Source organism: Ursus arctos, unplaced genomic scaffold (assembly GCF_023065955.2).
Source record: "Ursus arctos isolate Adak ecotype North America unplaced genomic scaffold, UrsArc2.0 scaffold_22, whole genome shotgun sequence".
NCBI classification, from domain to species: domain Eukaryota; kingdom Metazoa; phylum Chordata; class Mammalia; order Carnivora; family Ursidae; genus Ursus; species Ursus arctos.
This window is the reverse complement of record NW_026622897.1, coordinates 59,258,987-59,286,933: the sequence shown is the minus strand read 5'-3', so window position 1 is coordinate 59,286,933 and position 27,947 is coordinate 59,258,987. Positions and strand designations below refer to the sequence as shown.

Below are 27,947 nucleotides of genomic sequence, written 5' to 3'. Positions count from 1 at the left end.
TCAGAGAAACCTATGTTATTGTTATTGGTAACATTTGGGGTGGCTCACTCACCCCTGTAGTATTAACTAGAGTAGTTAATTAACTAGGGGCAGTATTAACTAGGGGTGTGTGGGTCAGTAGGGCAGCCACTTGGCACATTTGGCTGTTAAGCTTTTGAAATGTGGATTGTGTGACTGCGGACTTAATTTTAATTGTAATTTATTTTATTTTTTATTTTTTTGTTAAGTAGGCTCTGTGCTGGGAGTGGCACTTGAACTCACCACCCTGAGATCAAGACGTGAACTGAGATCAAGAGTCAGATGCTTAACCGACTGAGCCACCCAGGTGCCCCCTTTAATTGTAAGTTAAATTTAAATAGCCACATGTGGCTAGTAGCTATCATACTGTACAGTGCCAGGGTGGAGAAATGCTGAGACAAATTTAGGAAAATGGGTTTTGGATCACACTGCTTATATTAGGCTTTAATAGGTGGCTCTCTAATCTGACTTCCCAAGGATCCTTCAACTCCTAGCTTAATTGCAAGGAGCAATTTCCATTCTTTGTTTGAGGATTTACATTGTAATTTTACAACTTTTATAAGTATAGCAGCATCCAGACATTACAGTTTTCTGTCTTTATAAACTTTCTTATTCTAGTTGGAGCCACGTAAGTATATGGTTTCCTCAATATGTTGCATAAATTTTCTAGTTGTGGAAGTATCTATCTTTTCCTTTTTCTTTCTCTTTTCCCTCCCTCGCCCTCCCTTCCTTCTTTCCTCTCTGTCCCACCTCAGTGGCGTCCTTCTTTCCTTCCTTCCCTTCCCTTCTCTCTCTCTTTTAACATAAATCTCTAGCCCATAGTAGTAGGATGGCTCTAGCCCCCTCCTGCATTCCCCCACCTACATCAGCTTCCAAGCAAACTGAACTTTGGCTGAATCTTATGCCTCCAAGACCAGCTCCACCTTCTCCCCTGGTCCCTCTCCTTGGTTCAGGCCCTGAAGCAGCCCTGTGTGCTCCTATGGGGTAAGAGTGCCTTGCTTATTGCTCTCTGGCCCATTCCTTGTGTGGCTTAGACGCAACTTGGTGACAGCAAGAATGTCTTAAACCTTATGTCCTGACCGGTCAATTACTACTTCCTTCATCCACCTCCCCACAATGAGGAGGAGTTACGATTAATCTGCAGCTTCCACAAACGGGCACATGCACTAGCCGGCAGGAGACTGATTTTGTATAGTGTATTACCTCCATGAGGTTCAACGGATTACTGTGATACCATCCCATTTGACAGGATGGGGTCTGATAGCAAACAGCTGGGGTACCAGCCTCAAGGACCATTCCATCAGTCATAGGGATCATGCTCACTCTTGGATTAAATGGGTAAGCTTGCAGACCTGTCAAACCACGGTTACCCTTCTCATAATGATTTTTTATTATATTATGTTAGTCACCATACAGTACATCCCCGGTTTTCGATGTAAGGCTCGATGATTCATTAGTTGTGTATAACACCCAGTGCACCATGCAATATGTGCCCTCCTTACTACCCATCACCGGCCTATCCCATTCCCCCACCCCCTTCCCCTCTGTAGCCCTCAGTTTGCGGTTACCCTTTTCAAAGCCTCTCAACTGGCTGGCTTAGTGAGTGATTATTCCTATGGCCTCGTTCTGAGAGCCTTCTCTTCTGCTGCTAAAATCCACTGAATCCAAGTAGGATAAGAAATGTTTCATAGGGTACTTTGTACTGTGCAGTATTGCTAACCCATGCCAGTTGCCTTAGAGTGGGATGGGAAGACAGAGCCAAGGCTGTTCTCTGCCAGGGTAAAGCTTACTTCTCTCACTTCCCTAGTTGAATTGATTAGCAACTCTCTCTTTTTTTAGACACCAAACAAATGAGTTACTTTTCAAACAAATTCTTACAACTAAACACCACCCAACTAATGCAGTGCTAAATCTTATAAGCCACATTATTTCCCTGTTGTGATAGATAGATGGAAGTCATAATGACTTCTCCTTCCTTGGGCCCGGCCTGAGATATACAGGGGGGCTGTTTGCACTAAGATGAATGTGGCTGCAGGACTCTAGCTGTATGCAATTTCCTGTTAGTCGCCACTGGTCTGGAATCAGTACCCACGGCATCATGGTCAAGCCTGTCTTCCATGCCCCATTGTATCTCTCCGTCTAGAGGGCTGCCCTATGAGAGGTAGGGCATACCATTCCCTAATGATCTGCCCTGTCCTTTATTATGCGGGTGGCAAAATCTGGTCCTGGATCAGAAGATGTAGTTGAGAAATGCCGTATTAGCTCAAGGTAGAGGGCTGCAGTGGCTTTGATGGTGGCTCCTTGGTTATTTGCTGAAGAACGCAAGCTCAAATCCCGGCGAGGCTAAGGCCCAGAGCCCACTGAGTTCCTCACATTACAGAAGGAGGTTCAATAGAGTCTATTCAGTACGTGTTCCAGACTTTTTGCCTTTTGGAATGTCCCAGGACATTTTTGCAGGAAAAGCTCAACTCCCACGTCCTGACCGTTGGCTCCAGCAGCAATTACACGCTCCAAAACTATGGGCTTCTGGCAACCTTGGTCTCATCTCAGGTGCATGATGCTCCGATGTGCCTCAGACAAAACGTCCCTTCACGGCATATTGGTTTACCTCATTGTTAAAGTTTTTCTGCCCCTAATCCTTTTGGTAAGTGTCTCTCTGTGTAATGGTTTTCTAGGGTTGCCATAACAAATTACCACAAATTTAGTGGCTTAAAACAATAGAAATTTATTCCCTTCCAGTTCTGGAGGGCAGAAGTACAAATCTACACCCCCTGGGAGGCTCTGAAGGAGAACCCACTCCGTGCCTGTCTCCTAGCTTCTGGCGGCTCCTGGTGATCCTCAGTGTTACTTGTCTTGTGGCTGCTCTCTGACCTTCGTCTCAATCTGCATATCACGTTTTTCCTTTTCTGTGTCTCTGTTTCCTCCTTTTCTTACATGGACACATTCATTGATTTTAGGACCCATTTTATTTTATTTTATTTTATTTTATTTATTTAAGATTTTATTTATTTATTTGACAGAGAGAGACACAGCCAGTGAGAGAGGGAACACAAGCAGGGGGAGTGGGAGAGGAAGAAGCAGGCTCCCAGCGGAGCAGGGAGACTGATGCGGGGCTCAATCCCAGGACCCTTGGATTATGCCCTGGGCCCAGGGCCAAAGGCAGACACTTAACAACTGAGCCACCCAGGCGCCCCTTAGGACCCATTTTAAAACTAGGATGATCTCATCTCAATATCCTTAACATAATTGGTCACAAATTGGTTGCAAATGAGGTCACATTCACAGGTATCAGAGGTTAGAACTTGGACATATCTTTTTTTGGGATACTATTCAACTCACTAAAAAATAGGAGAAAAAAATAGTGGTTTGATTTAATAGTATGCCTGATTTTTATAAAAAGGTGTCCGCAAACTTCTTGGTTATGATATACCATTCTGTGATCTTCCATCCATTTGGTGATTTTCATTTCTGGATTCAATTCAGATTCTTACTTCCTGTTGCCCCAAAGTTATAGTTCTCTTAATTGCCAGTGACACAAAGCTCCGTCATTGTGTGGAATGGCCTTACCCCTTCCGTAGACAGGATGTCTGTGACAAAGGGTGGAAGGTAGCGCCTGTCCACTGAGGCTCATTCCCTGTTAAATGCGTGGTTCTGCCTGTGTTGCACATTGTTACTTTTGATTCAAGGGTTAAGTCCCCGGAGGATGCCCCAGTTTGTCTGGACAGCTGAAGGTGAGGTTCAGGGTCAGGGATGCTTCTTGTACAATTAACTCACATAGCCATCTCTCATCCTTTCTTAGATTTCCCCCCATTTAATAACCAAACACTGTTAGTCTGTATTGCAATGTGAGACAGAGCATTCCAATTTACAAAACAACCCTGCAACCTCTGGTGAATCTTTCCACTAGCTTTTGTGGTAGAATCACAATTGATTGTTTTTCCAAATCAGTGTAATTCTCAGAGGCTGGAAGCATTGCCTTACTCTAAAACTCAAAATATTTCCGGTATATTTTTTCCTGCTAGAATCTGTCTCCTTTCCTCCCCGCCCCAAATCGTCTGTGAGAGAGGCAGAATTCACAGACACCTCAAGTCTTATCTTTCTTTCTGACTTATAAGGCACCAGGGGTAGAGCTGACCAGACTGTGACTTGTAACGTGGCCAAGGCCAGTCAGCAAAGCTCCTCTGAACCCTATTCAAAGTATGTGGCCTTCTTGGATAATCCAAGAGATGGAATGTAGAAGAATTTCGAGGTGAAGCATATGCCGACTCTAAAACCCAAACAACCCCATTAGCTCCTGTTCTTTGTTGTGGTGGGAGTATTACATATGCTATCACAGGCTTAAGTGCCACTACTTCTTAACCCCTGTTGCCGGATTCGTTGTAGCTGGTCCTGGAACTGATGGCGCATACTCATCTCAGTGCCTCTGCTACCTTTGTTTCAGGAGATCTTTGCAACCACATATAATGGGGCACCTGACCACTGAGAAAGAAGAAAGAAAACAAGGGTGCAGAATGACACCACCTAAGGCACTGTAACCTGGTCTGTCTCTCTCAGAGGTTTCCTTTACTCTCCTCTCATGGAAAGTAAAGGGAACATCCATCTGTTCTTGATACTGGCAGAGGGCCATCCGTGAGCAGATCTCTGTTAGGTAGTATATTCTAGGCAGATTTAACCCTGTTGAAAGGTGTAGTGGATTTTTTTTTTTTTTTAATAAAGCCAGCCTTTCCTCGTATGCCAAATTCTAGGAAGGGGATGGGCCAGTATAGAAAAGGAACCCTTGACAAATAGAGTGGGCAATACCTTTGTTTCAGTTTTTTAAAGGGTGTGTTGGTTCCACCACTATAGCATTACACTAATTTTTGCAAGATCCATTATATTTGGGCAACTGTTGATTTAATTGTCTACAATCTATAAGGAGTCTTCAGCCTCTATTAACTTTTCCTACAGAGAATTTTATACTTCCACAGAATTAACTGGGGGGCCATTGAAGATGGCAACCTATGAAAAGGGGTACTGTGATCATGATGGTGATTAATTAATGGATATTAGTTTCCCAGGGTTATCAAGTAAATTACCACAAACTGTGGCTTAAAACAACAGAAATTTACACTTTCAGAGTTTGGAGGCTGGAAGTCTGAAATCAAGGTGTTGCTGGGCCATGCTCCCTCCAAAACTTCTAGGATGGAACATTTCCATGTCTCTTTCAGCTTCTGGTCACTTCAGGCATTCCTTGGCTTCTGGCAGCATAACTCCAATCTCTGCCTCCATCATTACATGGTATTCTCTCTGTGTGCCTCAAGTCTTCTTCTTATAAGGATATCAGTCTTATTGGATTAAGGGCCCATGCTTCTGTAGTATGATCTCATCTTAACCTGATTATATCTGCAAAGAACCTGTTTCCAAATAAGAACTTATTCACAGGCATCAAAGGTTAGGACTTGAACATACCTTTTTCGGGAAACACAATAAACCTACACCAGTGGGTTTCCAATTTTCATGCCCACACCAAGCAGTTTGAGGGAGTGAGTCTCTGCCATACCCCAGAAATCTTTAAGATCAGGTACATTGCTTCAGTGGGTTTCATTCTTCATCCTTGTTTTCTTTCTTCCTTATCCTAATTGGAAACTGCAGTATGGTTTCTTCTTGGATACTCCACGATCAAGGTTACACTACCATAATTTCTGTCAATCTGGGCTTTGTTGACTCAGGGCATTCTTCCGGGTTGCCCCAAGTTATTTTTACCCACCTTTATGGGCTTCCCTTTTCCAAAATTAGTCAGTTCCTATGACTTTTATACCTAAGGTTTTAGAGAGACCCATAGAATCAGTAGCTTTATTGCTAAGTTTTAAACTCCTTCTTGCTCTACATATTCAGAAAGGGACTTAGCATGTCTTTGAAAAATACCTACCCATGTAGTCTTGCTTACCAATGCATTGGACTCCCCTTAGCATTACTCCTCGAGGCTGGGGATTCTTTCATAGGCTTCCTCTAGAAGATATTTTGATTGACTAATCCTAGTGGTGCTGAGATACCCACTCTTCCTCCCATACCATCCATATTTCTAGGGAAGCTCAAGAAGTGGGCCTAATTTGTCAAAATGTAATTTTCAGCTCTTTTGTCAGTGATGGGTAAAGGAACCCAGGCTAAAGCCCACCAATGCTGGGCACTTTCCTACCCATAGAATTTGGTTCTGGAATGGCCACGTAACCCAGTGGAAGGCAAGTGGATTCTGGGAGGCTTCTGCGAAATAGATGTCCTAAATTTTAAGATGGTCCCTTCTTTTCTCTTGACCTTGTGTGTTGGTATGAGGCCTGGAACTGCTGTAGCCACCTTGTGCCTAGTTTGGGAATGAAGCTGACACCTGGGAATGAAGCTGCACAGTTGAGAGAACTGTAAAGAACTAGATTTGAAGCTGTGACCGACCCACAATTAACCATCACTCTACAGTGGTCTTCTCCAGTTATGTTTAGATTGGATTTCTTGTTTCTAAGAACTGAATTAAGTTTTCTGTTCCCTTGGTTTGAAAGCATTTTATCTGGCACGTCCTGATGGGTCTGTTTGAGCAAATGGAAGATCCAGTGGAAGAGACAGTGATTCCCATCAGGCTGCCAACGGAGTCTTTCCTCTGTTAAACAGAGGGCTCAGGCTCCATAACCTCACAGTTGTAGGAGTCAGTCATCAACTTAGCATCCGCAGAAATCTGGCAATAGCTGCCATCCCCTGGGGTACTTATGTGTCAGACTGCGGGTCCTTTCCGTGTAACTGTGCCCAGTGATCGATACAGTTTCTTCCCAGTTGTGATCAAGCGGCCCTCACAGACTGGGTGAGGAGAGGGATCAAGATCAATGGATTGCTTGGACTTCTGAGCCTACAATCAGTTTACCAAGTACTTACTGCTCAAGACAGGACAAGGGATTTCCAAACTGATGACATTACAAATTCACGACCCACAGTAACTGGACCCTCAGGCACACTCTCTCCCTTTCTACAGCAGCCATTTCAAGTCTTCTTCACCCGCTGCAGATATTCTCAGCTATTTCTAGAGAAAATTAATATAAAAACAAAAAACCAAAACATCAGGCAGAAGCCACAGCCAACCTCCATGGAAACAAAGACGTACCAGCACCTACAATAACCCTTTTAAGGGTTTCAAAGGAAGAGGTGTCTTGCCTGCCCTCCAGGCTTAGGGCATAAGAGCCAGGTGTGGCTGGGTCTTTACCACTGAAGTACAAACGGAGGTACGAGATCTAGAAGAAATAAAACAGGCCCATGCTACCCAACAGGAAGAACTAGAGAGGCAATAAAGGAGGCCTGTGGCTAAATCCGGACGGTGACTATTAGGAAAATACGAGAGGATGCCCCGCCCGCCTGTGCGCACTAAGCAGCCTGTGTGGTCTGGAAGCGACACCTCTGCCCTGAACAGTTTTGGGTCTGTAGGTAGCATCCCAGAGCCTCCCTGCCTACCGCACCCAACCCGCGGGCACAAATACAGCCCTCAGGGGAGTGGGAGGCCGAAGGCAGTGGCTGTGGAAGCCCCTCAGGTTATCCTTGTGCCGCACTATGTAGCATAGTGCACTCGATGTGCACAACAAAATTTTCCATGGCTCACCCTTTGCTGTGGTGGGAGTACCTTCCAGAAAGAGGCACACCAGGGAACTGGGGCGGAGGAGGAGAACTCAAACTTACAGGGAGAGAGTTTGGGAAAGGGGGGCGGATACGAGGCCGAACAGCTTCCCCGCAGAGGTCCCCGGGGCGGAGCAGCAGAAGGGGGAGCGCTTCCGAAGGACCCCGCCGCCGCCATCCCGCCCCCCGCTCCCCTTCCCGCCTCCCGGGAGGGCCCGCTCCGCCTGCCTGAGTCACGGCTGGAGCCGGGGAGGAGCCGGGGAAAGGAGGCCCCAGCCCAGAGTGCAGCCAGCGGCCGCAGGGAGAGCAGGCAGGGCGGTCGGGGATCATGGGGGAGAGCGCGCTGGAGCCGGGGCCTGTGTCCGCAGCGCCGGCGGGGGGCCCGGTGCACGCCGTGACGGTGGTGACGCTGCTGGAGAAGCTGGCCACCATGCTGGAGGCACTGCGGGAGCGTCAGGGGGGCCTGGCTCGGAGGCAGGGCGGCCTAGCGGGCTCGGTGCGCCGCATCCAGAGCGGCCTGGGCGCGCTGAGCCGCAGCCACGACACGACGAGCAACACGCTGGCACAGCTGCTAGCCAAGGCGGAGCGCGTGGGCTCGCACGCGGATGCCGCGCAAGAGCGCGCGGTGCGCCGCGCCGCCCAGGTGCAGCGGCTGGAGGCCAACCACGGGCTGCTGGTGGCGCGCGGGAAGCTCCACGTCCTGCTCTTCAAGGTCAGTGACCTCAGGCGTCCCCCGCCTCCCGACCACCATCTGGGGCCTCCACCTCCCCCCACCCCGTCACCCCGCCCGGCTGCCACACCCGCATTCCTGACCCCACCCGGTGGAACGGACTTCCAGAGCCGCACCCACTTCCCACCACGCTGCCCCATCCCTCAGCTCCTGAACCCAGCCTGGCCAACCAGAGTTCGCCCAGCTCGAGCTCAGGCCACGTCTACCGAATTTGCTCCAAGTCCCAGCCCATCCCCGAACGGTGGCGGAAGTGCATCCCGCGACAGATCCTTGCCTCCGATTCTTGCCCCTGCGACCATCATCCTTCCTAAGCAGGTCCCACCTACTTTCCAGACTTTTGCAGTTCGTCCAGTAGCTCTCCCTTCTTCTCCACCCTTGCCCCCTAACTTTCCCACGTCTCCTTTTTCTTTGCCCCTCGGGCTGCGGAGGCCAAGGGTGGGGCGGGTTCCCCGGTGTAATTAAGGAGTGAGGCTCAGGCTGCTGCGGGGTAGGGGGCTGCCAGGGTCAGAGCTGTGTTCATCACATGCAGGAGGAGGCTGAAATCCCAGCCAGCGCCTTCCAGAAGGCGCCCGAGCCCTTAGGCCCGGCAGACCAGTCTGAGCCCGGCCCGGAGCAGCCCGAGGCTGAAGTTGAGGAGAGCTCGGACGACGAGCCCGTGGAGTCCAGGGCCCGGCGGCTGCGGCGCACCGGGTTGCAGAAGGTACAGAGCCTGCGAAGAGCCTTGTCCGGCCGGAAAGGCCCTGTAGCACCAACGCCCACGCCGGTCAAGCCACCTCGCCTCGGGCCTGGCCGGAGCACTGACGGCCAGCCGGAAGCCCAGCCCAAGCTGGAGCCCAAGCTGGAGTCGGAACCTCCACAGGACACCGAGGAAGATCCCGGGAGACCTGAGGCTGCCGAAGCCGCGGTGCTTCAAATAGAGAGTGCAGCCTAATGGCTGTGCTGTCTGCCTCTCCTGTGCCTATGCGTAGTCCCAAAATAAATCTCCCTCTCAGAATGCAGCCTTCACGCCCAAATAAGGAGTGAATCCTGCATCCACAGCCCAGCTCTGGCCTCCCCTTCCTGGTTCCTTCAGGCTAGCCTCTCTCCTCTGAGGGAGGAGCAGCCACTCACACCTGCTTGCCCTCACCGTCAATAAAAGTAATGTCACCTAATCCAGACTCCATGTGAAGGGGTGGGAGGAAAAGGCTGGCAAGGCCTGAGACAGATGTTAGAACCTGGAACGTGACTTCAGTTTCAAACAGATCATTGTGTCCTTTCTCAGGTTCCCAGTGAATCTCGGGCTCTGATTAGTGGCACGTAGAAATACCCTGTTGTCCACTGGCTTCTTGAGCACACTTGCTCATGGAGAGGCATGCAGTATAGTCTCTTGCTGTCCCTGCTCAGGAAATGTCAACAGGTGGTGTTCCTTTTAGTTTCTTCTTCTTCTTCCACCTTTTAAAGTTAGATTTTCCTCTGTTCTGAGCCGTCTTCTCATCCTGGGTACTCCTCTGTGAACATTTACTCCCAGGCCTTTCCCACCAGCCACACACACCCTAAGACAACTGTCCTGAGCTGCAGTTGAAATGTACCTCAACTCAGTCTGTCCAAAGCAAGCAATTTACCTTTTAATTATGTCCAGTTTCAATTTTACAGATATTTATTGAGCACTTTCTATGTATCATTCGAAATTGCTCCTCCCAGGCAATGGCACCATCATCCACACAGAAACCTGGGAGTCCTCCCTGGTTCCTTCCTCCCTCTCTCACTCCCTTCCCACTTGGAAAGTTATCCTATTGCTTTGACCTCTTCAGTCTGACCACTTTTTAAAGACCCATGGCCTTATCTTTCACCTGTTATTTGAACTGCCAGTCTGATCCCATCATCCTCCTGATTCAGATCCTTCAGTAACTCCCCATCACCTTCAGAATAAAGTCTGAGTTCTTGAATATTCCGTCAACATCTTTAATATAACCTTTCACGATCTGGCTTCTGCCCATTTTCGTAGCCTCATCACTTGCCACTTCCCCTTATTCTACTATAGAATTACACTGAGCTATGTGCTGTCATGCTCATCTCTACTCTCCTGCACACCCCAGCACGGGACCCCTGTTTCAGGCCCCGGTGCTTCTCTTCCTGGCTCCCAAAGCACCACCTGTACACCTCAGTACTAACTTGCTCACTGTGATTGTTTGCAGTTACTCTCCCCACCCCATTCCACTAGACTGCGGCTCCTCTGCTCTAGGGCTCGTTTTATTAATTTCTGTACTTTCCACGCCACATACCATACCTGGCCCACAGTAGGCTCTCACGAAGCAAGAGCATCACAGAAGTGAGAAGTGCGAGGGGATTAGCTAGGGATGGGAGCCTGGTCATCAGCCCATTCATTCAGTTATTGTCATATAAGAACACTTTTGAGTACCTAATGTACTCCAGGCCCTATCCTAGGTCTTGTGAACCCCAAGATGACAATCCCGAGGCCCTCAAGGACTTCAGAGTTTAGGGAGTACGAACCTGAATGATGTAGGTATAGTGATTGTTATACGTATGTTATTTTGAGAGGAAAGACAGGACACAACCTAACCTGAAGGAGGAGAAGTGGGGGATGTTGAAGGCAGTGTTCTTGGAAAAGGTAAATAGATGGAAAACAGGAATGGTGAGTGGCAGGAGAGTTCAGTGGTTATAGTTTGGCTTCTCAGTTCCTTTATCTGTTAAATGAGATAATGATAACCCCCATTGGGCTGCTGTGAGGATTAAGTTACATAAGTGTTCAGCACAGTGCCTGGAGCAGAGTTTGCTTCAGGTGTATAATTCATTCATCCAGTTACTCAACAAATATTTACTGAATTTGGAGTTTCTGCCAGGCATTGTTATAAGAGCTGGGGTTACAGTGGCACATAAGACAAGATCCCTCCTTTGTGGATTATGTAGGGGGAGACTGGCAATAAACAAGTATACTTATGAGACAGATAAAAACATGCAAACATATGGACGGGAAGGGCTTTCTGGTTATGCGCTCTGAAGGGAAAAAAGGAATAAGGATACAGATGGTGACGGGGCAGGGGAATACTTTAGATGAGGAAGTTGGGGATTTAAAATGGGAGCGACGGGTCACGATCTTGGGGTCCCGGGAGCCACTCAGGGTAGGGCTCCACGTTCAACAGGGAGTCTGCTTCTCCCTCTCCCTCCGCCCCTTCCCTCCCCCCCTTGTGAGCGCTCTCTCTCAAATAAATGAATAAAAATGTTTAAAAAAGTAAAAGTGGGAGAATTCAATAGTGATTAAAAAATTTTTTTTCTTATGGATTCAGTTAGAAGTGTCTCAGTCCCTACTGGCCATATTTGGCGGAAATTCTGTTATCAATCACTTGAGGGCTCCCCTCCTTCCTTAGATTGTATAGGTATACCAGGAGGTTCACACCATCGCCTTGTCTCAGAACTTGGATGTCTCTGCTGCTATTGCTTCTTATGGCCACACGATGCCACTGTTGGGGTACCAGTGTCCTGGTTGATGTCTCAACAACCCAGAGGTCTCCTTGTCCAGCCCTGTGCCCCTAAATTAGGGGTCCTTCCGCGGAGGCTGGCTCTGTCATAGCTTCATTTTCTCTGGAGAAATTCAGGGCTCATCCCTGCAGACTTCCAAGCCTTAGTATGTAGACCGTATCAGTCTACCTGGCAGTTACTCCTTTCAAGGTTCTGCCATCACAGCGGGGCTGGTCTGAGCAGGTTTAGTTCTCTATCCCTAAGGAAAAACGAATTCTTGTTCTTTTCCCAAATCCTTGGAAATATACCCAATTCCAATTTCCTCCTTTCTACTCATAGACAAAATTAAGAGCCCAACTGCACATTTCTTACGTAAAATGTCTTGATAGCTCATTGGGAAGCACATGAAGGCTCAGAGCCTGGATTCTGACCTCTAGGAACCTAAAGTCTTGGCTCACTTGGGGGTAGGTATTATTTTTTATTCCTTCTGGATGCTTCTACAGGAGAAATTATAATAATCAAGTTAAAACAAAATTAGCTTAATTTCTTAATAGCTCTCTTTGTTACATTACATGCTCCATCATTACCACTATTTCTGTGATTATGAATATTATAAACTAAAGGGAGTGGAGACTGATGGTGCCCACTTGTCTTCCAGCGTATGTGGCCCTTTGGTGGCTGCTTTAAGCAGGGGGGAGGCACACTGATGGATTACCAAAATTCAGAGTTTGGTTCTCAGTTATTCAGACCAGAAGCACAAATTTATTAGGCGTTCCCACGTGATTAGGCTGAAAGAGACTGATCATAATAACTGACCTCAGAAGTGCTGGATTCATTAATTTCCTGGAGAAATCCACATGCTAAGTGAACTAGCGTAATCTGGTTTGCCATCATGTAGCATGGGAAGCCAAAGTAAAATCTTAAAGTGTAAGAAAACAGAATTGTGGAAATGGGACGGCAGTAATCAACAGGATTATCCAATCTGGTGTGATCATTTTCTGCTGGGGTATTCCTCCTACGTGGGTAAAAATATATATATTCCTGGTAGGAAATTTCTTCCCTTGTTAAGTACTGCAGATCCTTTTGTCTTTCCTTTATTGAGAATCGAATCACATAACCTCAGCATTGAAGGGAACCCAAAAGCCATCCAGTCCACCTGCATTTCCAATACAACATCCACTGCCATCTTGCTGCCGATCCATTGGCCTGTGCTTGAAAAAGCCAGGTGACAAGGAACTCACTACTTCTCAGGCAACTCTGTGTTTGGGCAACTTTGACTGATAGGAAACTTCTTTATACTGAGATCAAAATCTGTCTTTATGGTTTCTCCTATGTAGTGGTTGGCTTCCCTTCAGCAACGTCTATAAAACAAAATTTCTTTATTGCTATGATGTATGTCCTTGGAGTCCAACTCCAGCAGGCCACACAAGAGTGACTCGTCTAAAACGTCTTCCACACGATCTTCCTCAGGCCAAACATTGCTGGTTTACACAGCCATTCCTCGTGATCTGTTATCAAATCTTGGCCATTCTTTTGTGGATTGTTTTAGTTCACTCATATCCATTTTGAATAGGGATGTATCAAGGTACATGGAAAGAAGCATGGCTTTCATGTCATAGTTAGAGACATCTGAGCTTCATTGCTGGTGAACAATAATTTCCTTTTTCCAGCTGTCTTGGAAGGATTAAATAAGAGTTTTTACTCATTCATTTTATCTTTGTTGTGCTATGTGATGGAGGTGGGTGGTATATTACATGGATGGGGATGTAATAGAACTGAAATAGAACCCTCATAGAACTCATATTAAACTGGCAGTTGTAGTAAAGTTTTAAATAAATGCTATGATGAGAGAATTATAAGGTGCTATGGGAGCTGTGGGGCTTCTAACCCAGCAGGGTGGTAGTAATTACAGGGGAAATTTCCTGAGGAGAAGTGATCTTCTCTCTAACCTGATTTCTATTTATTTTTTAAAATTTATTTATTTATTGGGGGGGAGGGGTGGGGTGAGGGAGAGAGAATATCAAGCAGACTCCCAGCCGAGTGCAGAGCCCAAAGCCGGGTTCAGTCTCACCACACCAAGATCATGGCCTGAGCCGAAATCAAGAGTTGGAGCCCCCAGGAGCCCCGTATTATTTCTTTTTATGTAAGTTTCTCAAGTGACTTTTTACAAGGACCTGAGATAGAGTAAAAAAAAGTATACTCATCTGCATATTTTATCAAAACACTAAATCCAACATACACCAAACTGTGTGCCTCTTTTCTCAAAAGTCAAGATTCTTTTCTGGATTTACCTTAGAATCAAAAGACCTGACCCTTTGCCCCCACCCCACCCCAATCCCTACATCCAATGAGTTACTAAATCCTGTAGATTCTTTTTTAAGAATTCTTGTGGGGGCGTCTGGGTCGCCCAGTCAGTTCAGCATCAGCCTTTGGCTCTGCTCAGATTCCGGGTCCTGGGATCAAGCCCCGAGTTGGGCTCCTTGCTCAGGGGGGAGTCTGCTTCTCCCTCTTTTTCTGCCCCTCCCCCTGCTTGTGTGCTCTCTCTCCCTCTCTATCTCAAAATCTTAAAGAATTCTTGTGAATTTTTCTTTCATAAATAACTGGTAAATTTGAGCCAATATGAAGACTTGAGAAGAAACCCTGCCCACTGGAAGGCAGAGCTGAGAAATGGAGAGACATAGAGTATCACACTTTGCTTGTGGGCAAAATGGAGTTAATAACACTACCTACTTTTTATGGGATCAAGGAACCCACTTTATAGCAAAAGAGGTGCTTTTGTGGGCACATGAACACAGGATCCACTGGTCCTATCATTCACCATCCCGAAGCCACCAGCCTGACAGAGTGTTGGAATGACATTTTTCTTTCTTAATAACAGCTTTATTGAGATATAATGCATGTACCATAAAGTTCACCTTTTTCAAGTATACAATTCAGTGATTTTTGTCTATTCACAAAATTGTGCAAGCATCAAGACTCTTAATTTTAGAACATTTTCATCACTTCCAAAAGTAGCGCTGCACCCCATTCCTGCCTCCCTCAAGTCTCTGGCCAGCACTAATCTACTTTGTGTTTCTACAGATTTGTCTATTCTGGACATTTCGTATAAAGTGAATGATACAATATGTGCCCTTTTGTGATGGGCGTCTTTCACTTAGCACACTGTTCTCAAGATTCATCCACATTGTAGAGTGTATCGGAACTTCCTTCCTTTTTACTGCTGAATGATATTCCATTACACAGCTATATACCAACAAAACAAAACAGAATAAAAAAATCGCTACCACCTACTTTGTAGGTTTGTTGTGAGTTAAATGAGTGGATATGTTGTAAAATGCTTGGGATGGTGCCAGGCCTGTGAGAACTTAATGTTCATGGTTGTCTTGTTTTGATCACTTGATCCCTAAATTCGGTCGGGCAGGAACCCAGCTCTTGCCACAGACATTTTCATTTATGTGAGCTAATAAACATACTTTTTGTTTAACCCTGGTTTTAGCTTTTTTAGTGTGTTTGGTTTTCCCCTGCAAATGAAAGATTCCTAATAGACACAGCCCCATGGACACTGGAACCAACAGAGAAGACAAGGGCAACATCTCACTTCTCCTTGTGTCCCCAGTGTCTAGTACAGCGCCTGGCACAGAGTAGGCATTCACTGGATATTTGGAGAATATGCAGATTTATTTCAGTGAGGTGCTGGGAACACAAGGATAAACAGGAACCTGCCTGAAGGAGTTGGCTCTTGGATGAGCCCTGTTTATTGTTCTTTGGAGCGATGTTGTTTCCTCTCAGGGCCAATTAAGGCATAGTAGAGACAGTGGCTGGGGCCCACAATCCTTTCTGGGCTATAAGAGGGTTTTACTTTTATTAATCAGAAGAAAAAAATGAATTTTTAGGTTAAAAAAAGTTTTAATATTATATTGGCTTTTATACCAACACTATTGTAAAAAAAAAATATATATATATATATATATATATATATATATATTTTTTTTTTTTTTTTTTTAATGAAGGAGTCCATGAGGGCCAAAGTGCCTAGAGACCCTGGAAGCCACAGTGCAGTCTTGCTACCTTTGTCTGTCCTTTGTCTTCTTTTTTCTTGGAGTTTTCATGATTTTTTCCCCCTCTCACACTCATTCTCACATACTCAATCCCTTAGTTTGACTCTAATTTTCTCTTTGATCTGACACATTATTTCTATGTTCTTTGGCTATTGTTTAGAATTAACCTCAAATATTTTTTATTAAAAATGCTCGAGGCCCACTTTATGTCCTTATTTATTTACTTATTTTTAAAAAGATTTTATTTTATTATTTTTTAAAAGTATTTATTTATTAGAGAGAATGCATATGAGCGGGGGAGAAACTCTCAAGCAGATTCCATGCTGAGCATGGAGCCTGACTTGGGGCTCAATCTCATGACCCTGAGATAAAACCTGAGCCAAAACCAAGGGTTGGAGGCTTAACTAAATGAGCCACCCAGGCCCCTATTTTTTTTTTTTAATCTTAAATTTTTATTTAAATTCTAGTTAGCTAACATACAGTGCAGTATTGGCTTCAGGAGTAGAATACAGTGATTCATCACTTACACATAGCACCCAATGCCCATCACAAGTGCCCTCCTTAATACCCATCACCCATCTTGCCCATTTCCCGCCTACCTCCCTTCATCAACCCTCATTTTGTTCTCTATCATTAGGAGTCTCTTATCATTTGGTTCCCTCTCTCTAAAATATTTTATTTTTAAGTGTTCTCTACACCCAGTGTGGGGCTCCAAATCAGAACCCCAAGATCAAGGGGTGCACGCTCTACTGACTGAGCCAGCCAGGCACCCCATTTCCTTTTTTTTTTTTAAAGAGAGATTGATTGATTGATTGATTTATACATTAATTTTTAATTCCAGTGTAATTAACAGTGTTATATTAGTTTCAGGTGTACAATGTAGTGATTCAACAATTCTATACATTACTCAGCGCTCATCATAATAAGTATACTCTTAATCCCCTTCACCTATTTCACCCATCCCCCCACCGACTCCCCCTCTGGTAACCATCAGTTTGTTCTCTATAGTTAAGAGTTTGTTTTTTTGATTTGTTTCTTTTTATTTTCCTTTGTTTATTTTGTTTCTTAAATTCCACATATGAGTGAAATCATGTGATATTTCTCTTTCTCTGACTTATTTCACTTAGCATTATATTCTGTAGTTTTCTCCATGTCATTGCAAATGGCAAGATTTCATTCTTTTTTATTGGCTGACTAATATTCCGTTGTATGTATATACATCTTCTCTATCCATTCATCAATTGACGGACACTTGGACTGCTTCCATAGTTTTGCTATTGTAAATAATGTTGCTATAAATTTAGGCGTGCATGTATTTCTTTGAATTAGTGTTTTTGTGTTTTTTGGGTAAATATCAAGTAGTGTGATTACTAGATCATAGGGTAGTTCTATTTTTAACTTTTTGAGGAACTCCCATACTGTTTTCCACGGTGGCTGCACCAGTTTGCATTCCCACCAAGAGTGCGCTAGGGTTCCTTTTTCTCCATATCCTGGCCAACACTTGTTGTTTCCTTTCTTGATCCATGTAGCCATACCCATGCTTCCTGGCTCAAGAGGCAAAGCCCTGATTGTTGCTACATTTGTCTCATCTCCTAAGACTGACTGTTGTCCTGGCCGTCTGGGGGCAAGGGCCAGGCTTTGGCTTGAGCTCTATTGTACCAGGCACTATGGGAGCAACCTGCAACACCTCTAGCGCTCAGGTCCAACCAAGCAGCTGACCAAAGGAATTATTCCCAGGTTGCAGTGGTTCCATATGGCCCATCAATCAACATTTTTTGAGAAGCTATAGCCCACTCACCTGTCACACCATCTTGTGTTTGTTTCCCTTCCTTCTTTACCTCACTTCCTTCCTTTTTTTGGGGGGGGGGTCTCAATTCTTCCTTTCCCCTCACTCTTGGTTTCCTGAGATTACACTCCCCAAGAACTGGTCACAAATAGGTTACATTTATTAAGACCTTCTCTATGTCAAGCTCTGCCCTAAGCTTTTGCATTGGATTTTCATGTCAGCCCTATAAAGTAGGGATCATTATCATGTCACTTTTACAAATAGAGAAAATCAAGACCAATGTCACGGATTATGTCTTGAATTTGATCATTGGTTTAGATAATTCCCAATTCAAGAACCTCTGGATCTTTACATATTTATAGTTGATAGCCTGTAAACTAGTGGAGGACCCGATATACCACAGCACATTGGTCTGCCCATGTTTTGCATCTCTGTGCTGCAGTTTGAACTGCCAAGTCTTCAAAATTCATGAATAACTATTAGATCACAATTTTCATCCTCTCCATAACAACATTTAAAAAATCTTTTTCGTCTGCCATTTATTTTGCTGTATCCCTTCCGCCCTTTTTCCTCCCTAAGAGTAACTTTAAGTTTTGTACAATTTTTTAAACTATTGCTTATCATTGAAAGAGGTGATTTCTGGTGGACTGTATTTGGAGGATGTTCACTCTATGGTGAATGAGCCAGGGCAATTGTCCAGGCTAGCTGGAATTCTTTTTTTTTTTTTTTTTAAAGATTTTATTTATTTATTTGACAGAGATAGAGACAGCCAGCGAGAGAGGGAACACAAGCAGGGGGAGTGGGAGAGGAAGAAGCAGGCTCATAGCGGAGGGAGGAGCCTGATGTGGGGCTCGATCCCATAACGCCGGGATCACGCCCTGAGCCGAAGGCAGACGCTTAACCGCTGTGCCACCCAGGCGCCCCCAACGACATTTCAGTTTTTATCTCATGATACCAGTTACTTTTATTTCTTCAAGTATCAAGCGAGATGTTATAGTTTTTTTTTTTGTAAAAAAGCAAATAGAGAAAATTCAAGTCATAAAAAATTTTGGGCACTTCAGTTTTGCCATAAATAATAACTGATTATTTGTATAGATTAAAATATGCCCTTTCCATATCCCCCAAATGCATTATCTATAATTTTCATGATTATGACAGATAAAGCATGTGGCCATCTTTAAGAATCAAGGTTCATAGATAACTTATTTCACCATTCAACATTTTTCTGTTTTAATTAGCAACATCAAATAAATACCCAAATTGAGTGATAATACATCTTTCAGTTCTGTTATATACTTTTGCCACTGTATTTTTGGGTTAAGACAAAACATTTAGTATCAAAGTTACCAAAATTGGAATTGTGCAAGTTAATCTGAGAAACTTCATAAAGGAATTTTACTAAAACAGGAGTTGTGATAGATTGCCTTGCCTTCTTGATTCTGAAGCAGCTCTTAAGGTAGAATTGTTAACTGGCTCAAAAGACACTCCCCCCCCTCCCAACGCTTGTTTCTTACTCTAGAATCTCTATATGGGAAAAACATCTTGATAATTGTCTGGGTATATTTCATTTTAAGTACCTGTATTTTTCTCCCTGATAATGTTGCTTGAGTCAGTCTATCAAGATCATACGTGTCCCTGAAAGAAAAAATTCATGAAAATATCATTCTGGAAAAAGAAGTTACGACTTTAGGAACGATTTAACTCATGATGGCATTTTACTTTCCTTGAATGGACTCCACCTTATTTCAGTATACTTAAGAACCATAGATCATTCTGGAATACATAAAACTAACAGTTTTAAAAATTGTTTTCACAGGCAAATCACACATTTAACCAGAACTGATAAGACTTATAATTTCTCAACTTCTCCCACATTTAAATCACACATTCATTCTGGTCAAAACACACTCTTCAAAAAGTAAGTTTCAGAAGGAGTGCCTTGTATTTATGAATGGAAATTTAATGTTCCCAATTAACTATTTTTAAACATTTGTTTAGAAGGCATCTATTCAAGCAAATGTATTTTGGAAATGTTGTCACATAATTTCAAGGTCAGAATACCTTCTCTTGCTCCCCACTCCTGTTACTTTCCTCCATGGACAGAAAGGTTACATATACACATTCCAAATAGAATAATTCAGAGTTAAAAGCATCCATTTTCAATCAACGTAGGCATAAGTACTTTACGTAAGTACAGTTTCAATGTTTTACAGTCTTTTCTTTGCCATTCTTTAGAGAGGGTCAATGAATTTGGAGACTATACATATCTACACCATTATCCCCCCTCATATTTAAAACCTTGACTTCTGTCGAATTTCTTTTGCTAAGTTAAAATTTTTCATTATTTCAGTTCTTCTCTATTTTAAAGTTGACATGTAGGGGCGTTTTACAAAAAGTAGGGATTATTACTTCCTTGACTTAGTAGCATTTGCTTTTAAAACTTGCAGAACATTATATGGATTCAAGTAGTTGGTGTTCCCAGGGATACAAGAGGATAAGAGATAGAGGCATTGGCAAAAGGGAAAAAAACCTAAATAGTATCCATTATGGGAAGCCCATAAAAGACCTGGCAATTTCATTCAAGAACAAACTTTGGTAGTAGGAAATTTCTGATCCCTAAATGGTGATGTAGACTCAACAGAGGCCATGCTGAAAACTGTGGCAGGTATGAGATATATTTGTAGAGGGGTGGAAACTGCTTCCCACCACCAAAGAAGCTTCCTGTTAGTTCAGTGAACAGATGAGCTGCTTGTAGTGCATACTAATGGAAAGGACTCTCTGCATATCTACGCAAAGATGTCCACAATGATTGTTATGATTAAATATTATTCTAGGAGTTCTACCCTATGTAATAAGATAAGAAAAAAAGTATAAAATGTGAAAAGATATCATTAATGTTAAGTTAGCAAATGTAGAATAATATGAATTGTGTGATTCCATTAAAAATATATGTGTATTATATTTGTCATAGAAAATGATTTACTTTTTGGGGTGCCTGGGTGGCTCAGTTGGTTAAACATCTGATTCTTGATTTCAGTTGAGATCTTGATCTTGGGATTGTGGGCTTGAGCTCGGTATTGGGCTCTGCCCTCAGTGCAGAGTCTGCTTGTCCCTCTCCCTCTCCCTCGGCCCCTCCCCCAGCTTGCACAGGCACTCGCTCTATCTCTCTCAGAGAAATAAATCTTAACAAAACAATTTACTTTTTGCCAGTGGGATGGGGAAATATATGCTTATATTTTTAATTTTCTGTTCTTCTCCAATTATTTGCACTTGTGAATATGTATGAATTTTGGTAATAAAAAATGAAAAACTCTACCTAATTTGGAAGTCCTTAGGGCTAGGGGTGCCTGGGTAGCTTAGTTGGTTAACTGTCCAACTCTTGATTTTGAGTCAGGTCATGATGTCAGGGTTGTGAGGTCCAGCCCCACATTGAGCCCTGTATTGGGCTCCATGCTGGGTATGGAGCCTGCTTAAGATTTTCTCTCTCTCCCTCTGCCCACCCCCTCTCAAAAAAAAAAAAAAAAAAAAAAAGAAATCCTTAGGCTATAAGTAAAATAGCTTTATTTTTCTAACTTTTGAATATATATAAATACTTCATACAATGTCAAAAATTGTATATTTCTTAAGCAAGCTGTATATATCTTTCACAGCAGAAGTATGAACAGAAATCTTGAATTAAGAATTCTGTAACTTTTTTCTTTATATAAATTTTGGCTTTTATTCTTTCCTTTTTCTCTTGTAACTGTAGGAATATGCATAGCCCAGGGAAATTCCATTGTGAAGAGTTAAGCAATCAGCATAGAATATAATAAGAAAAATACAACATTCACAATAATGAAATTTCATGCAGCTGTCAAGATGATGGCTTAAAAGAATTTTAATAGTGTGAGAGAAATTTCAAAACACAATGATTTAAAGTGTGAGAAAACCAAATCATTTATGCAATGTGAGCCCAGCTACATCTTAAAATTAAAATGTGCCTAGGAGAAGGAAGACTAGACCAAAATGTTAACAGTGATGAGAGGACAGGTCACATATTTCTTCTTTATACTTTTTCCTTAGTTTCCAAATCAAGTTATTTTTGAATGAGTACATCTTAGTCTTGTCAGTAGGAAAAAGTAAATATTTTAAAAATGTTAAACAACAATAAAATATAGGCTCAAGGAAGTAAAAGCTGTCAGAAATGAGAATGGAATTTATGAGTGTGAAGCAGAGGTACGAAGATAGAGGCAATCCTCTGCTGAGACATGGAGAGTACAAAGAGCTGAAGAGACTCTATTTAGTAAGACGGCCTCATTTGATTTATAGAGAGTAGTGTCTTGATCTTGTACGTTTCTTTTTCCAGCATCCAACTCAGGGACTTTCAGATTGTGCTGAGAAGCCACAAACATGCAGAGGATAAATAATCTTTGGTTAGAGCCAGAATCCCTGCAGGCAGCCGTTCCTCTCTTGATGGGGCTTCAGCAGTGAAGCGCTCCTGTGGTCCAGCTGAGCAGGCTCATCGCCATCTTGTCAGCACGGGGAAGAAAATAAAACTGCAGGCATCTGAGTTACTCACAGGGAGTGAAAGCTAAATAAAGAGGCGACAGGGTGGAGGTGGGTGGTGATGGCATGGATCCTAAGCATGGCTTTCATGGCATAAATACTTATGGTGCACAGAGTATCTACAAACTGGGGATGTAACTGAACAGACAGCAATGGGAAGACTGGCGTCTTCGCTGGGGAAAACCAAGAAAAGACGGCCACACCCCGTATGATCAACAACCTCTTGTATACCCTGCATTTACAGCAGCATCTCAAAAAGTAAGCCTGTCATCATCCATGCCATTTCCTTTTTCCTCCCTTACTTCTGTTGTGTTAACTGAAGAAGGAGGCCATTAGGGGTGCCTGGGTGGCTCAGTCAGTTCAGCGGTTAAGAGTCTGCCTTCGGCTCAGGTCATGATCTCGGGGTCCTGGGATGGAGCCCCACATCAGGCTCCCTTCTTGGCGGGGAGCCTGCTTCTCCCTCTCTTTCTCCCTCTGCTGCTCCTCCTGCTTGTGCACTCTCTCTCTCTCTCAAATACATAAAATCTTTAAAAAAAATAAATAAAGAAGGAGGCCGTTAGACTGAGGTAGATTTAATACTGGCACAGCCCACCTAAGCAAATCAAACTCTTAAGTCTGTAAATGCCTCAAAGTTATAAAATTGAAACCTAAGGACACCCAGTCACAAACAGGCAGCTAGGCTTTAAGCAATAGCCAATCAATAATTTCCTTATCTTGCTTCTAGACTCTCTTTATATAGGTCTTTACCCTGGCTCCTCTCTTGGAGTGCTCCTGGCCACTTCCGATTTGGCGCTATCTGGTTGGAATGGATAAATGCTTAAGTAAGCTTAAAAACTTTAATATGCTGGGGGCGCCTACGTGGCTAGTTGGTTGAGGCTCGGGACTCAGTTTCAGCTCAGGTTGAGATCTCAGGGTCTGAGATCAAGCTCAGCCTCCAGCCCCAAGTGGAGCCCCATATGGAGCACCATGTACAGCCCTGCCTAGGGCTCCATGCTCAGTGCGGATTCTGCTTGAGATCCTCTTCCTCTCCCTCTGCCCCCAACCCCCAACTCTTTCTCTCTCTGTCCTTCTCAAATAAATAAATCTTTAAAAGAACTTTAAAATGCTTCAGTTTGTCATTTAACACTTCTGTTAACCTGACCTCCACTGTCCCAATTCCCAGTGCTCAAACATTTTGTCTCCTCTGCAGTCATCTCCTATATACGATTAGTCAACAAATCTTGAAGGAGCTAGGTACGCAACTTTTACAAATCTAGTCCCTTATTTCTGTTACATTGCCATTATCCTCATTTAGAATCTCATTATATCTCAGATAGGCTCTTGAAATCATCTCTTAAATGCCCCTACTCAAATCTATGTGATATAATCAGTTGATCAAAACACTATTCTTGTTTATCTCAAAAACTTGTGATCTCTTCCTCTTAGCCAAAGTTGCATTCTTGTGTGATACTTGTTATATTCTGTTTGTATAATTGTTCCATTCCCCATTATCCTGTAAACTTTTTGAGGGCAAGGATATATTGAATTTATCTTTCAGTCCTTCACAATGCTTCATGTATTTAAAAGTCATAACAATGCTTGTTTCATATAGTAGTGGGCCCTTGGTATATAATTATTAACTTAGCTTCCCTATTCCAAGAAGCTCCTTCTAAAAGCATGCATTAGATAAAAGAAATGGGGCTGATGATTCCTCTCTGAACCAAAAAAACTACTTCCTGAGCACCTGTTTCCTCCCATATCTTCAGTCAGTGGTGGAAATACATTACTGTGCAGTCCATCCAAAATACTGAGGTTATCATCCCTTTTCCGTAAGAGCCTGTTTGCTGGTAGGTGTTATCACCTCCATTTCTGTTGGGGACTGATGCCCATGAAGTGTTTACTATCCGGCCTAAGTAGGTGCAGCTCCTCCACTTTGACAGAACCAAGTTCTTAACTGCATATAGTTCTGGACTGACTGATGTTATACTGTCACCACCATGAGGGATGCTCTGCTTACTTTCCTAGAAGCTCTTTGCTCTGTTGCTAGCAGTCTCTGTTCCTCGTGCTCTCTTCCACTCTGCCATTGCCAGTGCACCAGTATTCTGCCATAGAGTTGAACATTTCTGCCCTTGCTCCAGCCATGGTTGGGGGTGCTCTCACCATGCCCCTGGAAGCTCACTCTGTCAAGTATTCTTTTTTCTTTTCTTATAAAGATTTTATTTATTTGAGGGGGAGAGCGAAAGAGAGCAAGAGAGAGAACGCACAAGTGGGGGGAGGGTCGGGGGGAAAGGGACAAGCAGATTCCCCCCTGAGGGGGAAACCCACTGCCAGGCTTGATTCCAGAACCCTGAGATCATGACCTGAGCCAAATTCAGACACCATCCAGGAGCCCCTCAAGTATTCTTATTTCAGAAGGAAGGTCCTGTGTTACAGAAAAACTCAGTGTAACCTTTCTCTCAAGGGAAGGGCTAGGATCTTGATTTTTTTCTCCAGGTCAGTGGGTTGGGGGGCTTAACACAGTACCTCAAATAGACTCATGGCTCTTTCACTTGCAAGCATATTTCTCAGGCCATTAAATATACTAAACACTAAATAGTGAGGGGAGTGGTTGTTCCTCTAAGTCTTTGCATATAGTCCCAAACTTCCAAGGTATATAAGCAAGTAAATATAGGATATTTAGTTTTGACCTTACCTCACCCACCCCCTTTTTTCTTTTTGGAGGACAGACACAGTAAGACCCATATGTTTGCCTAGTACTTTTCAGGTTATACTAACAAGAGGGAGTTGAATACGAAAAATGGAGCTCTGATCTAGATTAAACAAAAGTCAACTTAAAGCTTATTTGAAGATGGCAGAATACTAAAACTATAATAGAAATATCTGAAAACAGAAGAAAAGCTTCCAGACAAGACAGGAAATTTCAATACCTATAGGCAAAAGTAAAACATGAGTATAACGATAAACTAAAGAGCTTAACACCATCTGCAAGGAGCAAAGCTATAAAAGCCAAACCCTAGAGGGAATCTCTGCAATGAGGTAGACAATGAGTGGCTGCATTTTCCAGCACCCCTTAAAGGGGCAGCCACATAGATCCATCTAGAATTATGTTCTAATTTACTGATCCCTGTTCCCCTGGTCACAGCTGAATGGCCTAGGACTAAGGATTACATCCAAGCAAGGTCAATAATCATAGTCCTTTCTCTAGACCGGGCTTCTCAACTAGACATGATTTTTCCCCCAGAGGACATTTGGCAAAGTCCGGAGACACTTTGGAGTGTCACAACTGGCTCATCTTGTAGATAGAGAGGTCAGGGATGCTGCTAACCATCTTACATTGCACAGGACAACCCCATACAACAAGGAATTAGCCTTTCCGAAGTGTCAGTAGTCCTCAGTGTTGATCAGTCCCTGGTGTGAGCCTTACCCAGACTGTTCCTCACACGGATAAGTACAATTAAAAGTTGGGTGAGGGACACCTAGTTGCTTCAGTCGATTAAGCATCCGACTCTTGGTTTCCGCTCAGGTCGTGATCTCAGGGTCTTGAGACTAAGCCCTGCGTCATCAGGCTCCCTGCTCAGCAGGGAGTCTGCTTGAGGTTCTCTGTTTCCTTCTTCCTCTGCCCCTCCCCCCCCCGGAAATAAATAAATAAAATCTTTTTTAAAAAGTTGGATGAAAAATATTCCCCTGGTATGTGACGGTGAGATGGGGGAGCTTGAAGTTTTACTTATTCTTGAGTCAGAAGACGTTGCCTAGAATTCACAAAAACATTATAAAGAGATAAGTCGTAATTCAGATAAATTGTGTGTTTGAGAAAGAGTTTGGTTTATTTATGTTTTTCTTATGGCTCTTTCTGCACAGCATTCAGTATAAGAGACTGTGTTGAAGCATTAACTGAATGGTTTTTATTATCAGTCATAATGAGTCCCTTACTCAGTCTGGCATCCAGTGATATAGAACCAGCTGTTTCAGTCGTGAAGACTCTATTGTCTATTCCTCTGCCTATGGTGCATGATGGAAAAAGATGCAAAGTTAATTTAGGGTAAACTTTTGCCCCACCAATGATATTACATTAACAACAACGACAACAACAAAACTCAGGTGTGTGTGGAAGTATTTTCATAGGAATTTGGGGAAATTTTGTTCTTTTTCTTTTCCGAAGTGCGAGTGCCCCTTATCAAGACACCTACTTGAGTCTTTGTTATGATGCTGCACGGTTCTTGGATGTGTCAGCAAAAAGGCACCAATGAACAAACAATATCAGAACCACCAGCAAAGCGAAATAAAAGTAAGTAAAAGTATGTAAGATTACTTGCAAGAAGGGGGTTTTAGGAAAAGAAACAAAAGGACAAGAGGATGTATAGATGTATGCATTTTCAGAGGTATTTAAGAATTTTTTAAAAATGTTTTATTACTGTGATTTAGGTTGTGATTACACAGTAAGAAGAAAGAGACACAGTGTAAACCTAGTGCAGATACACATCATAGCAGGAAGTTAAAGGGGGCTTAATGATGTAGAAAAGAGCATTAAGGCCAGTGTGTGTGACCAGGCTTGTCAGCACTATGTCTGAATGTAATGATAATTTTTCTGTGTGAAGATTTATTTATTTGGGGGGGGGTAGAAAATCTCAAGCAGACCCCTGCTGAGTGTGGAGCCCAAGGTGGGGCTCAATTTCACAGACCCTCCCTCCCCCAAGATCATGACTTGAGCTGAAATCAAGAGTCGGATGCTTAACCCACTAAGCCACCCGAGTGCCCCTGCAATAAGGAGGATTTTAAGACAGAGCCTTATGCCCACTTTAGAGTTGTGACTCTCACAACCATACTTGTTTTGTCAAAGCAGCCACTTTACCGCCATAGTTGGTTTGCTGGATCGTCCAGCTCCACCGAGACCCAGAGGAGGGAGCAGAGTGGGCTTCTGAGATGGGAAAGTACTGAATGCTTAGGGGAAGCTTGCTTAAGGCTTATGGATCATATTGGGGCTGCAGAATATTTCTATGAATTTTGTTTCTGTTTAACTTCCCAGGAGATGGCCAAGAGCATTAGAGATAAAGCAAAACCCACAGGTCTATATGTCCTGAATATTACATTCAGCTCTGGTGGATTGGAGAGGGTCAAACAAATCATTGTTCTTATGGTGGGGATGGCAGTTGAACTGCATGTAGGAACTTACCCAGCACACATTTCAAACTTGCTACAGATGTGTTCTCAAACTTAGCAGAGACTGTAGGAAGAGTGGGGGTGAGCAGAGGACAAATAAGAACATTTTTCTGGTCAGGTAGTGAACACCGGACACCTCGTGTGTTCAGAGTGGGGGGCTGGGGTGGCTACCATGTGACCTAGGGTGGGAGGCTGTTGGGCATATGATCCTTTAATCTTCCCTGAAGGTACCAGAAGCCAAGGCCTTTCAGGTTAATAAGGGGGTATGGCTCACATCTTTTTTTTTTTTTTCTAATGATTTTTTATTATATTATGTTAGTCACCATACAGTACATCCCTGGTTTCCGATGTAAGGCTCCATGATTCATTAGTTGTGTATAACACCCAGTGCACCATGCAATACGTGCCCTCCTTACTACCCATCACCGGCCTATCCCATTCCCCCACCCCCCTCCCCTCTGAGGCCCTCAGTTTGTTTCTCATAGTCCATAGTCTCTCATGTTTCATTCCCCCTTCTGATTACCCCCCCTTTCTTTATCCCTTTCTTCCCCTACCGATCATCCTAGTTCTTATGTTCCATAGATGAGAGAAATCT

At 43.6% G+C, this 27,947-nt stretch overlaps 2 protein-coding genes across 10 annotated transcripts in view; both read left to right on the top strand.

Annotated features, from left to right (window-relative positions):
• Nucleotides 1-27,947, top strand: part of FHIP1B (FHF complex subunit HOOK interacting protein 1B) — a 163,120-nt gene that overhangs the window by 38,043 nt on the left and 97,130 nt on the right. For 3 of the 8 annotated variants that reach the window (XM_057316924.1, XM_057316915.1, XM_057316917.1), the window contains exon 2: nt 231-340. The gene's annotated coding sequence lies outside the window, so the exon portion shown is untranslated. Of the gene's footprint in view, nt 1-227; nt 341-15,817; nt 26,481-27,947 lie in introns of those variants that run through there. The other 5 variants (XM_057316920.1, XM_057316921.1, XM_057316913.1 and 2 more) reach the window with 4 other exon arrangements.
• On the top strand, nt 3,738-11,606 carry CAVIN3 (caveolae associated protein 3). Of its 2 annotated transcripts, XM_057316929.1 has the most exons (3): nt 3,738-8,353; nt 8,519-8,686; nt 8,901-11,606. In XM_057316929.1, exons 1-3 carry the CDS (start codon nt 7,970-7,972, stop codon nt 9,300-9,302), a joined length of 954 nt encoding a protein of 317 aa, XP_057172912.1. In that variant the 5' UTR covers nt 3,738-7,969; the 3' UTR covers nt 9,303-11,606. The 2 variants fall into 2 exon arrangements, with proteins under 2 accessions (XP_057172912.1, XP_026341982.2); XM_026486197.4 differs by lacking the exon at nt 8,519-8,686 and having other exon boundaries at nt 7,830-8,353.

Coding starts and splice junctions, on each gene's coding strand:
- CAVIN3 (XM_057316929.1), top strand. CDS start 7,970: ATGGGGGAGAGCGCGCTGGAGCCGGGGCCTGTGTCCGCAGCGCCGGCG. Junction 8,354..8,518: donor TCCACGTCCTGCTCTTCAAG/GTCAGTGACCTC, acceptor CCCATCCCTCAG/CTCCTGAACCCAGCCTGGCC. Junction 8,687..8,900: donor CCATCATCCTTCCTAAGCAG/GTCCCACCTACT, acceptor CATCACATGCAG/GAGGAGGCTGAAATCCCAGC.